This window comes from Salvelinus sp. IW2-2015, linkage group LG4q.2, assembly GCF_002910315.2.
Source record: "Salvelinus sp. IW2-2015 linkage group LG4q.2, ASM291031v2, whole genome shotgun sequence".
NCBI lineage: Eukaryota > Metazoa > Chordata > Actinopteri > Salmoniformes > Salmonidae > Salvelinus > Salvelinus sp. IW2-2015.
Genome location: NC_036843.1, coordinates 6,417,862 through 6,431,885, shown reverse-complemented (window position 1 = coordinate 6,431,885; position 14,024 = coordinate 6,417,862). Strand labels below are relative to the sequence as shown.

Here is a 14,024-nt window from a genome sequence, read left to right as displayed (position 1 = left end):
CTGGAATCCAAAACAGTGCTTATTGTGGCGGGATCTGTTTGCAACGCCCCTCGACATTGTAAACTACTACTTGATTGGTTCAAGTGACGTTCTACAAATTATCCGATTGTATCCATCCGTTTTCCGAAGTACAGCTGCCGCTTTTCGCTAATTGTAGTCTGTGCTGTAAAATAAGGTAAAATGGCGCTGAGTTCTCAAGGAACAAAGAAAAAAGTTTGCTACTATTATGATGGTAAGTACTGATTTGCCTATACATTGACTAATTGTACAYTGTGCTTTGTTAGAGTGGTGCAAATGGTTCAATTTGTGGTCAGATTAGCCAGCTAACGTTATCTAGCTCCGATGTGCAAACGTGCAGATTCCCTTTGTGCAAGAGCGAGGCATTTTCAAATTCTGTAAGTTAAATTGATCGTTCAGAAAATGTTCACTAATTCCACATTATCATCAAATGTGTAGTAACGTCAAGTTACTTGTCCACGTCGTCGATTAGCTTGCTACCTAGTTAGATAGCTTGGACAAAGGGAGAACACATTGGCAGGACCCATTAGCTAGCTATGCAAGCATTGGAATCCACAAACCACTAAGATAGCTAGCAACGTTAGCTACTATTAGCTAACGTTAACCCATTTCACTTCCTGGACGCATTAAGCTTCCTACCATCATGGCGAGTCTCTATAAAAAATGCACTCAGTTCCGTTGCATTGGCCAGATTGTTTGCACGTTAGTGGCCGTCCATTGTCTGCGGCTGTGCATATGTTGTGGTCCGAATTGTTACTATTAATCAACGCAAAAGTTTTATTGTAATGTTGCCTTTAAAGGTTTGCAATCTAACGTTAGCCAGACTATGCTGTACTGAACAACAAGCTAGGATGATGCATTCATTGTATGTCTGCTTATGTTCACAATTTTCATCTCTTCATTCAAAGGTGATGTTGGGAATTACTACTATGGCCAGGGCCACCCCATGAAGCCACACCGTATCCGCATGACACACAACCTCTTGCTGAACTATGGTCTCTACAGAAAGATGGAGATATACGTATGTTGAAAACCTTAAAGATTTGCAAGCGCAGCAGAAAGCCTGCAACTCAATAGTTCCCAATTGGAAAATGTACTGCCTGGTTTTTAAGGTGTCAGTAATTGGTCTTCTCCGTGTCTCTGTACAGCGACCTCACAAAGCCAATGGAGAGGAGATGACCAAGTACCACAGTGACGACTACATCAAGTTCCTGCGTTCCATTCGGCCGGACAACATGTCAGAGTACAGCAAACAGATGCAGAGATGTGAGTTTGGGGCAGAGATGTCWTGTCTCAATATAACTATACATTTTAGATGTAGTCCATGAAAAGTCACACATTTTTTGGGGGGAAAAGCATCTAGTAAAGCTTTGTCATTGTTTTTGCTGCTGTCATGGATTGTAAATTAACACATTTTCTGCAATTCCCACACAGTTAACGTTGGAGAGGATTGCCCTGTGTTTGATGGCCTGTTTGAGTTCTGCCAGCTCTCAACAGGAGGCTCTGTTGGTAAGTTAATCTGTCATATTCACGTGTAGCGGAGTTTCTGTTAGGCGCAAGTACCGGCTTTTGGGCCCAAAAAAATTAAAAGCCGATTTTTGAATAATACTGTTGCTGACCAAAAAATATCCCATTGCAAAATAATGCTTTTAATCATTGATGGCAATGCATATGACCATTTGCTTATCGGTCTATAGGTTAATATGCATACTTAAGTGGAATTACATTGGCGGGTGTATTTTTGTTAGTCATGTATCTTTATTTCTCTATCACAGGCGCGCACAGCATACAGAGCCTTTGTGCTGCAGCTCCTCAGCCACTTACTGCTGGACTTAAACATGCTTTTTATAAACCCCATTCATTGTGCAACAATTATAAATGCAATTGCATGTTAACAGTTTTGGTGCATGATTTAAAAGGGCTATTTAAAAAAAAAAAAAAAAAAAAAAGATTTATCACCTGGTATTTGAAGCAGGCCTCCCATTCAAGTGCAGGCAACAGGATGTTACCCACCACTTTACAATGTGAGCTGGAGGCAGTATGCATTTTAAAAACATACTTAATTGTTTGAAAACTAAATGTTTTATTTCATATTATGAGGCATGTCTTACCTTACTTCAAAGTAGCCAGAATCTGACCATGACAACATGGAGGCAATTATTTTATAAAGACATCATAGATGGTGTGTGGGTGTCAAGTTGGGAAGCTTCCAGTTTATCCTACCGATCTGTGTGCCAGTAATGATTTTCACATGCACATTTTCGTGGAACTGTTTAATTTCAATAACGAAGTTTCTCAAAAGCATTGTCAGGTGGTTAATCAGAAAAGTCTGAATTAAAATGCTAAAATMTTAAAAGTATCAATTAAACTAATGCGAGATCACCCGCCTCTGCTATATGGACACATTGATACACTGTGATCCATTGGTGGCTAAAGAAAGGAGCGGGTTGAACWAGTGATGCACCGATATGACATTTCTGACCGATAGGGTACCACATGAGGGAGGAGGGTGTCTTCCCTGTAACGCACAGCGTTGAGATTGCCTGCAATGACAACAAGCTCAGTCCGATGATGCTGTGACACACTGCCCCAGATCGTGACGGACCCTCCACCTCCAAATCGATCCCGCTCCACAGTACAGGCCTCGGTGTAACGCTCATTCCTAGTGCAGGTGTTACACGTTGTCTGCCACTGTGTGGATGATCAGCTGTCCGTCCTGTCTCCCTGTAGCGTTGTCTTAAGCATCTCACAGTACGGACATTGCTATTTATTGCCCTGGCCACATCTGCAGTCCTCATTCCTTCTTGCAGCATGCCTAGGGTACGTTCACGCAGATAAGCAGGGACCCTGGGCATCTTTCTTTTGGTGTATTTTAGTGTCCTAAGCTTTCATAACTGAACCTTAATTGCCTACCGTCTGTAAGCTGTTGGTGTCTTATTGACAGTTCCACAAATGCATGTTCATTAATTGTTTATGGTTCATTGAACAAGCATGGGAAACAGTGTTTAAACCCTTTGCAGTGAAGATCTGTGAGGTTCTTTTCTTTTTTTACAAATTAAGATAGGGTCCTGAAAAAATGAATAATTTTAAAAAATGAATATCAGTCTTTAAAAATAAATGTTTTTCTAAATTTACTGTGTGGTAAAGAAAATGACTTAGAAGCTTCACTTATTAGTGGTGGATGTAGTAGTGAGTGTAGACAGACATCCCCAAATGGTCACTTTCCTACATTTCTGCGCAGCAGGCCAGGTACTCGGGTGCGCACGCTCCATCAACATTATCAAGACAGAAACCAGACACATACTCACTGCGCACATGGAGCACTCCAAACAAAAGACAATGAAAACATTGACAAGTCTTGTAAATGATGGTTATGAAATGAACCCAAACTTGTTTCTCACTAGTTTTAATACAATGCAGTAACAAATTAATGTAACCAAGTGACGGGGAATAACGTTACATTTTCTACTGGTTACATGTAATGGAGAATTTATTTAATAAAAATCAAAGGGTGAACATTTCACACAATAAAACAATGAATTGGCGGTGGACAGCTGAGCCATTCTGTAGAGACTCCTGTGTCTTTGCCACACACCCCTCCCCTTGTCTCAACTTACTCAAGATGCATTATTTTCACACATTGTAGATGCTTTTCACCGACAGCTGCAACTCAAGAATCAGCTTGGSCTATTGCCACACTTGCCTATTCCTTCCCCAAGCTTTCTGGTGAAGTATTTTCTTTCTTTCTGTATAGACAGGAGTAACTATGATTTGTCAAGTTTATTTCAATTAACTTCCCTATTGGACCCACCGCTATGCCGTTTCTCTCCTGTTCMATTGGTTTTCAGGCACAATTCTAGTCATTAGCAACCCATCRTAGCTGGCGCATCTTTAGATTCGCCCTCGTTCTAATTTTACGTATGGAGCTGCTCTCAGGTGTGGTGTTTTCCTGCAAATTGCATTTTGGCAAATGATTTTGACATTTTCTTGGCTGCTTCATTACAGGAGTTGCATGTTCTGTTAAGATGAATTACCATAATCTAATATGATTTGTCATTTTGAGCACTGAGTGGATACCGTAATTGGTTACATATGGGTCTGATTAAATATCTCAAATGGCCGATTTTTAAATTAAAATATTCCCGGACACATTTTCTCACCGGAAACCCTGATGTGTAGGCTACCCCGTTGGATGACACATTTTGCCTGGATAGATGGAATATTTTTCAGGCTTACTTGTCCTCTTCCTGTAATTGACAAAACACAATATAGCCATTGATTCTCCGATTGACTTCTTGTCCTGTGTTTTTAGCTGGAGCTGTGAAGCTGAACAAACAGCAGACAGACATTGCCATTAACTGGGCTGGAGGCCTCCATCACGCCAAGAAGTCTGAGGCATCAGGTTTCTGCTATGTAAATGACATTGTGCTCGCCATTCTGGAGTTACTGAAGTGAGTCAAACAGGCCCACAGCACTTAATCAAGTTTACGTAGGAAATATTGTAGCCTACTGAATTAAATAGTAACTTCACATTGGGACCCCATAGGTACACCACATTTAGAAGTATCATTCATTCTGTTGATGCTGAATCTTCTCTCCCCCAGATACCACCAGAGAGTCCTGTACATAGACATTGATATCCACCATGGAGATGGAGTGGAGGAGGCATTTTACACCACAGACAGGGTCATGACCGTATCCTTCCATAAGTATGGAGAGTACTTCCCCGGCACCGGAGACCTGAGGGTGAGTTTGATATTTGATCTCTTTTAGTCTCCATTTGGACTAATCTTCTAAGAGTCCTTAAACTTTATAATACGAACACTTTCACATATAACACACTATTACAAACATACATAATATAATGACCCAATAAACTCAATCTAAAAAATATTGCTTCTTCTACTATAGTCCCACAACATTTATGTATTATATTTAAATGGTTTATATATTGAAAGGTTTGTTTGCTCAGTTAATTTATTCAATTTTATAGCTTTATATCGAAATGTTCTTTTGCCTATTTCTCTTTTCTGTCTGGATAACGCATAGATGGTGGACAATCTTTTCCTAGTATTTACGGAATGTCTGTCTCTTACGAACTGAATACCCTTGTGAATAGAACTTGGTCGTTTTAAATTATGTATTTTATTAAATTAAATAAGCATGTTTTTTCCAATTATCTTGTCGATTGATGACCAACCAAGAACATTGTGCATGACCGCAACAGAAAAACAATATCGCCACCTTAAAACAATCCTTGCTGCTTTATTCTGTGCAATCTGCAGCCTCCTAACTTCACTTGATGCATTTCCCCAGACCACAGAACAATGGTTCACCTGACTCTCAATTAATGCCTGTGTTATTTGCTTAAGAATATTTCCTGGTAAATATTTAGCTATCCTTCTGATTATGCATGCTGTTTTAATAAATGTTGTTACATAGATGAGTTATTTGAGACGACCATGATAAGCAGTTGTCTAGCTGCACTCCCAATAGTTTGGTTTCTGCCACTTCTTCAATTTGTACTCCCCCCATACTTAATTGTATCCCATGCCGTTTTGACCTTTTCCTAGTGGAACAGACCAACATAACTTTGATTTTCTTGGTGTTTAAAAGTTTGTTCTGGCAAACCCACTCCCTGATATTCTCCAAATCTCCTTGTAAAGCGTGCTGTACCTGTTGAACCGATTGTCTTGCTGCATACATTGTAGTATCATCTGCAAATATAGTAGCTTGAGTTTCAGCTAAGGCATAGGGAAGGTCGTTGGTATATATTAAATAAAGTGGCCCAAGGCAGCTGCCCTGCGGTGTTCCACAGTTTAACACATGAGGGGTAGAAAATGAACCATTGATATAGGTGGGCTGTTTCCTGTTAGATATGACTGTACCCAATTCAATGCTACCTCCTTAAAACCATAATGCATTAATTTTGTCAATTATTTCATGATCCACTAAATCAAATGCTGCACTGAAATCTAAAAATAGTACACCCACAAACTTGCCATYGCATTGAGCTACTGGTCAGTCATGTCAACCAATGTAGTGGAATGTTTTGAGATAAGCATGCTGATTAGCTGTAATCAGATCATTCTTTTCCATGTACTCCCATATTTGTCTTCTCACAATACCCTCATATCTTACTGAGTGTCGGGAGTAGACTAATTTGTCGACTATTGGCAGGAGTAACGGGTTCTTTGCTGTCTTTCGGAATAGGACACCGTTTCGCATGCTTCCATACTAGAGGTCGACCGATTTATGAATTTTCAATACCGATTATTGGAGGAAAAAAGATGCTGATTTTTAATCGGCAGATTTATAATTTTTTTTTATAAAAACATGTATTTATATATATCACACACACATTTTTGTAATAATGACAATTGCAACAATACTGAATGAACACTTAACTTAATATAATACATAAATAAAATCAATTTAGTCTCAAATAACATGAGAACATATGTTAAAACGAACCACCAGCTTTCATGGGTCTTCAATATTCCCAGTTAAGTTTTAGGTTGTAGTGCAGAAAGCAGAACTTGTCTGCATGGTCCCCTGTCAGTCTGCTCCTCCGCGAAACACAGACCTTATTTGAKGTAGATCAAGACATTCTCTATGGAAGACATGAACCGTAAAATAACGAAGGAACCCCTTTCAAGTTCAGCCGCAAGTTATTACAGGAATTATAACGCGTCGACTATTTCTCTAAACCATATACCTTTGACTAATCCGGAAACTATCACCCCAAACAAAAAGTTTATTCCGTTCCGTATTTTATCTAACGGGTGGCATCCATGAGTCTAAATATTCCTGTTACATTGCACAACCTTCAATGTTATGTCATAATTACGTAAAATTCTGGCAAATTAGTTCGCAAAGAGCTAGGCGGCCCAAGCTGTTGCATATACCCTGACTCTGCGTGCAATGAACGCAAGAGAAATGACACAATTTCACCTAGTTAATATTGCCTGCTACCTGGATTTCTTTTAGCTAAATATGCAGGTTTAAAAATATATACTTGTGTATTGATTTTAAGAAAGGCATTGATGTTTATGGTTAAGTACACTTACATTTACATTTAAGTCATTTAGCAGACGCTCTTACACATTGGAGCAATGACAGTCATTGATTGTTTTTTATAAGATAAGTTTAATGCTAGCTAGCAACTTACCTTAGCTTACTGCATTCGCGTAACAGGCAGGCTCCTCGTGGAGTGCAATGTAATCAGGTGTTAGAGCATTYGACTAGTTAACTGTAAGGTTGCAAGATTGGATCCCCCGAGCTGACAAGGTTAAAGTTCTGCCCCTGAAGGCAGAACGTTCCTAGGCCGTCTTTGAAAATAAGAATGTGTTCTTAACTGACTTGCCTTGTTAAATATAGGTGTGTTAAAAAAATAAAAAGGCAAATTGGCGCCCAAAAATACCGATTTCCGATTGTTATGAAAACTTGAYATCGGTCCTAATTAATCGGCCATTCCGGTTTAATCCATACATTTGCAAACATCCCCTTTTCCAGTGACCAATTAAATATGTATCTCAGTGGAACTGCTATCTGTGGAGCAGCATAGCGAAGTAAAAAATTGTCCATGAGACCATAACCTGTAGATTTACCATCAGGTAATGACTTCAATAGGTTTAACACCTCCTCCACTGACACTGTTTGCAGACTAAAAGAGCAGATCTTGTTGCTCATAATATGTCTATTGGACAATAGCTTGTTTGGMAGAATGTATGTTTTATATTGTTGCTCAGTAAATAAAATCTTTGTATAATAAAAATCTGCTAAATGATTGGCAATATCAACTGGTTTTGTWATTCTCCCGTCAACCTCCACACTAGATGGGTATGATGAGAGATGTCCCAAGTAAGCCCTTAACTGTGTTCCGTACCTTTTTTTAGAATCATTCTTACAATCAAAAGCATTGTTGTAAAAGCTTTCTTTCAATTTAACTGCATAATTACATAATGTTCTATAATTCTGTTCATCAATTTCTAATTTTGACTTGGCTGTTAAGACTTTGCCCATATTTCTTTGAGAAATAGCCTCACCCAGTTCATCAATCCATGGAGATGGACGYGCACCAACCGTACTCTCTCTTATAGGGGCARGATGGTCCATTACCTCAGTGAGCAAATCAATAAAACATTCTGTAGCGTGATTTAAATCATCCTCTAGATAAATCAGCTCCCAGGGTACAGCAGCCAAATCATTTACAAATAGCTCATGATTAAATGTTGTCAAATTTCTCTTGACRACAATCCTAGGGGGTTTCTTTGGTACCTTGGTGTTCATGGTTATGGTCACAATATTATGGTCTGTCCAGCCCACTGGCATTGATCTGGCTTTTAAGCATTGCAATAGTATATTACCGATATTGGCAGTGGATGAGAATTGGCAGGCATTGTTTATTAAATGGCATCCAAAGGATACTTTGAATTTCATGGCCTGTTTGTAGTTTCCCATTTGCTTTATTGGTGGATTTGTCTCCTCCCCCCTGTAACTCTTCCGCAGGTTGTTGCTGTAAAATATATGTTCTCATTCATCTTAAGGGTCAATTAACTGTCCACATTTGTAGTTGACTGACTTATTTCTACTCAAGGATATTGGCGCCGGGAAGGGCAAGTACTATGCTGTGAATTACCCTCTGAGAGATGGTATAGACGACGAGTCTTACGAAGCCATATTCAAACCTGTAAGTAAAAAAAATATTTAAAAAATGCCTTTAATGTGTCATCTTTCCTCCCTGTAACTCAAATAGACCGCCCTGTTTCCATTTAGCCAACCATATCTTGTAATTTTATATCTGTGTGTAGATCATGGCTAAGGTGATGGAGATGTACCAGCCTAGTGCAGTGGTTCTTCAGTGTGGAGCCGACTCCCTCTCAGGAGACAGGCTTGGCTGCTTTAACCTCACCATCAAAGGCCATGCTAAGTGTGTGGAGTACATGAAGAGCTTCAACCTGCCCCTGCTAATGCTGGGTGGTGGAGGCTACACCATCCGGAACGTGGCCCGCTGCTGGACCTATGAGACAGCCGTGGCCCTGGACAGCGCCATACCCAATGGTGATCTCTCCTGCTGCACCATTTGATTTGTGTATTTTTACTTTCTAGTGTTACTATCTTTTACAGTTAGTTTTTTTGACAGGTCAGAGGAGCATGAGTGTTTAAGGATAGGTTCCACTAAAGCAGACATCATTGCCCACCGTGTTGATAACACATTTGTATTTCTCCAGAGCTTCCATACAATGATTACTTTGAGTACTTTGGGCCGGACTTCAAACTGCACATCAGCCCCTCTAACATGACCAACCAGAACACCAACGACTACCTGGAGAAGATCAAGTGAGTCCTTGACCATACCTTTTACTGTGCTCTTTAGTCCTACTGTACATCATTAGAAAAATGTTTTCCTGTCATGAAGTGACGTCTCTAGATTTGGTTCTTAGTATAGATAGATATAACCGTTATATAAGCTACACTACATGGCCAATCTCGACAAACCATTTCTTTGTYGACCTCGCTTTGTGCACGGGGGCATTGTCATGCTGAAACAGGAAAGGGCCTTCCTCAAACTGTTGCCACAAAGTTGGAAGCACAGAATCATCTAGAATGTCATTTTATGCTTTAGTGTTAAGATTTCCCTTCACTGGAACTAAGGGGCCTAGCCCAAACCATGAAAAACAGCCCCAGACCATTATTCCTCCACCAAACTTTAGTTGGCACTATGAATTGGGGCAGGTAGCGTTCTCCTGGCATCCYCCAACCCCAGATTTGTCCTTCGGACTGCCAGATGAAGCGTGTTTCATCACTCCAGAGAACGCGTTTCCACTGCTCCAGAGTCCAATGGCAGTGAGCTTTACACCACTCCAGACGACGTTTGGCATTGTGCATGGTGATCTTAGGCTTGTGGGCAGCTGCTCGGCCATGGAAACCCATTTCATTGAGCTCACGACGAACTGTTCTTGTGCTGATGATGCTTCCAGAGGAAGTTTGGACCTCGGTAGTGAGTGTTGCAACTAAGGGCAGATTTTTGCACGCTTCAGGACTCTGGTCCGGTTCTGTGAGCTTGTGTGGCCTACTACTTCGTGACTGAGCCGTTGTTGTTCCTAGACATTTCCACATCACAATAACGGCACTTAGTTGCCCGGGGCAGCACTAGCAGGGCAGAAATTTGACAAACTGACTTGTTGGGGACGTGGCATCCTWTGATGATGCCACGTTGAATGTCACTGAGCTCTTCAGGAAGGCCATTCTACTGCCAATGTTTGTCTATGGAGCTTGCATGGCTGTCCTTGATTTTATACACCCGTCAGCAACGGGTGTGGCTGAAATAGCCGAATCCACTAATTTGAAGAGATGTCCACATACCTTTTGATTGTGTAGTTATTTATGTTAATCAGGTAATTTCACTTACCAAAGGTCATATTACTGCACTTAGGTTATACATGTGATCCTTGATGTGAGTCATTGAGTGTATTTTTGGCACTATTATAGTTGTGTTGAGATGTCATTTAGTTTAATGTCACCTGTATGTGTGTCACTTCAGGCAGCGTCTGTTTGAGAACCTGCGCATGCTGCCKCATGCCCCGGGTGTTCAGATGCAGGCCATCCCAGAAGATGCTGTGCAGGAGGACAGTGGAGACGAGGAGGAGGAAGACCCTAACAAACGCATCTCCAGTAAGTTATTTGTATTGAGATATGATTCATTGCAAACACATCTTGCGTAAGTTCTTTGTCCAGTTTGCAAATACACTAAATAAAAAATGTAAACGCATGCAACAATTTCAAAGATTTGACACTTCATAGAAGGAAGTCCGGCAATTGAATTAAAAGCATTAGGCTCTAATTTATGGATTTCACATGACTGGGAATACGGATTTGCATCTGTTGGGCACATATATCTTGTTTTTTTTTTTAAAGGTAGAGGCGTGGATCAGAGAACCAGTCAGTATCTGGTGTGACCACCATTTCCCTCATGCATTGTGAAAAATCTCCTTCACATAGAGTTGATCAGGCTGTTGATTGTGGCCAATCAAATGTTGTTCCACACCTCTTCGATGGCTGTGCGAAGTTGCTGAATATTGGTAGGAACAGGCTGTTGTACCGGTTGACCCAGAGCATCCCAAACATGCTCAATGGGTGACATGTTTGACATTTTCAGCTTCCAGGAATTGTGTACAGATCCTTGTGACATGGGGCCGTGTATCATGCTGAAACATGAGGTGATGACGGGGGATGAATGGCACAACAATGATCAGGATCTCGTCACGGTAGCTCTGTGCATTCAAATTGCAGTTCTGTATTTGTCTGTAGCCTGCCCATACTATAACCCCACCGCCACCATGGGACACTCTGTTCACAATGTTGACATCGGCATGTGGTGAGGCCAGTTGGACGTACTACCAAATTCTCTAAAACGACGTTAGCGGCGGCTTAGTAGAAAAATGAACATTCCATTCCCTGGCAGTCTTGTGGACATTCCTGCAGTCAGCATGCCAATTGCATGCACCTTCAACTTGACATGTCATTGTGTTGACTCAATTGCGTGTTTTAGTGGGGCTTTGTCCCCAGCACAAGGTGCACCTGTGTAATGATCATGCTGTTTAATCAGCTTGTTGATATGCCACACCTGTCAGGTGGAGGCATTATCTTGGCAAAGGAGAAATGCTCACTAACAGGGAAGGGAGAAACACATTTGTGCACAAAATCTATGAGAAATACACTGTGCGTATGGAAAATGTGATATTTCATCATGAAACATGGGACCAACACTTTACATGTTATGTTTATAGTTTGTGAGTATCATACGTAATCTGCCCGGTGTGTGTAATGTCACACACACGGGGATGCTTATACTCCTGTCTTCTGCTTTTGTGCAGTCCGTGCCCACGATAAGAGGATAGCATGTGACGAGGAGTTCTCTGACTCTGAGGATGAGGCTGAGGGTCAAGGGGGCGGACGCAGAAATGTAGCCAGCTTCAAGAAGGCCAAGAGGACCAAGACTGAGGAAGACAAAGAGGGTGAGGAGAAGAAAGCAGGTGACGAAAAGAAAGCTGATGAGAAGAAAGGTATCAAAATCATTACTTCGTTCTATATCAGACGTACCACGTCCCATTGAACATGTGAGGATGATTATTTGTTGCTGCTTTGTTATTATAGAAGTAAAAGAAGAAAAGGTGCCAGATGAGGAGAAAATGGACACATCCACAAAGGGGTGAGCAAACATTTCAAACTTGTCGTATCAGATTTTTTACAAACTAATTTAATGATGACTAAGTCATTTTCCCTGTTTATCCGACAGGCCAAAAGAGGAGTCCAAGACACCGTGAGGAGCTCCTAGCTCTCTTTAAAGCGATCGTACCGGTTCTGTTTTTCAGAGCAGTTACCTTTACTGGCTGCTACAAAGAATATCCCTAAAGGACTATACATTTTAATGACAGATCCTGCTCCTTCAAATTGGAATGGGCTAAATGTCTTTTCTAGAACATATAAATGTTTCTGTTCAAGGACTGAAATTCAAATGGAGTGATTTATTTGTAAGTACTGTTCTGTATGCTTAGGCCCATTTTGTTTAGAATCTTTTTATCCTATCCGCTTCTTACTCAAACATTTCTGTAGTCTATATATTAAAGGCCTAGCACGAACTATTACGCTTTTATATCTTTTGGATTTAATTTATTTAATCCACTTGTGTATTTAGTCCCACTGTTGTKATGTGCCTTCGGAAATGTAGTTATGACAATTAGGTCCACTTCTCAAAGATGTATTCATTCTGTATTACCCAGATTAACAATATAGAATACTGCTCCTACAGTATGTGACAAAACAATTGTGAAGGACTTCCATCCATGTATTGTAGTTTGGTATTTTCAGAGGTTGTTTAGGACCCATGTCATCCCCACATTTCAATGAAAACAGTGTTCCTAGATTTCACTTGGAACGGGATGTTCAAGGGTATTTTGGTAATGCCACAACACGTTAGCCAAGCAAAAATGGACACATTCAGTGTTGTGTGGATATGTGATTTTATTCTGCAAAAATGAAACCATTTTTTTTTTGGAGTGCTTGTGAACTTCATACAAATATGAAGGACCACACAATCTGACTACTTTTAGAAACCAATAAAAACAATGCTATAAATCTACTAGTCTTCATCTACAGAAATATGCTTGAATGTCATTGTTAATTCAAAAACATCTTCAGGTGCAGTTTGCTAGTTATCAGCATGACTGTTGCTCATTTTACATGGCAGAGAAGTTTAAGTTAAACCTCTTAGGGATCAAATCCCTTTAGCGGGATCGATTTGACAACATCCGGTGAAATGGCAGAGCTCCAAATTTAAATAAAATTACTATAAATATTTAACTTTCATGAAATCACAAGTGTAATACATAAAAATAAYGCTTAACTTGTTAATCCAGCCACCATGTCAGATTTCAAAAAGGCTTTACGGCGAAAGCAAACCATGCGATTATCTGAGGACAGCACCCCGCATGACAAACATTTTTCAACCAGGGAGGTGCGACACAAGTCAGAAATAACGATATAATTCACGCCTTACCTTTTGAAGATCATCTTCTGTTGGCACTCCAATGTTTCCTAGAAACATCAAATGTTCCTTTTTGTTCGATAAACTCCTTTGACATTTTGGGGATATAAATTTATTTGGCGCGTTTGATTCAGAAAAACACAGGTTCCAACTCGCCCAACATGACTACAAATTATCTAATAAGTTACCTGTAAACTTGGTCCAAACAGCTTTCCTAATCCATCCTTAGGTATCCTAAAACGTAAGTAATAGATACAATWTAAGACGGAATATACTCTGTTCTATAGCGGATAAAATCAAAGTGGAGAGGGCTCCAGGTCGCGCGCCCCAAACAAGAGTCCGCTTGACACTCATTCTGAAATGCCGTACTTCATTTCTCAAAGGAAAAACATCAACCAATTTCTAAAGACTGACATCTAGTTGAAGCCATAGGAACTGCACGCATATTTCTATTAAA

At 40.3% G+C, this 14,024-nt stretch overlaps 1 protein-coding gene across 1 annotated transcript; it reads left to right on the top strand.

The window, feature by feature from the left end:
* Positions 1 to 101: 101 nt before the first annotated feature.
* Positions 102 to 12,676, top strand: LOC111963180 (histone deacetylase 1). The gene is made up of 13 exons (XM_023986454.2): positions 102 to 232; positions 927 to 1,039; positions 1,167 to 1,284; positions 1,453 to 1,527; positions 4,331 to 4,469; positions 4,623 to 4,764; positions 8,618 to 8,710; positions 8,832 to 9,081; positions 9,252 to 9,360; positions 10,565 to 10,695; positions 11,898 to 12,086; positions 12,178 to 12,232; positions 12,320 to 12,676. The coding sequence occupies exons 1-13, from the start codon at positions 181 to 183 to the stop codon at positions 12,345 to 12,347; spliced, it is 1,494 nt and encodes a 497-aa protein (XP_023842222.1). The 5' UTR covers positions 102 to 180; the 3' UTR covers positions 12,348 to 12,676.
* The last annotated feature ends 1,348 nt before the right edge of the window (positions 12,677 to 14,024 follow it).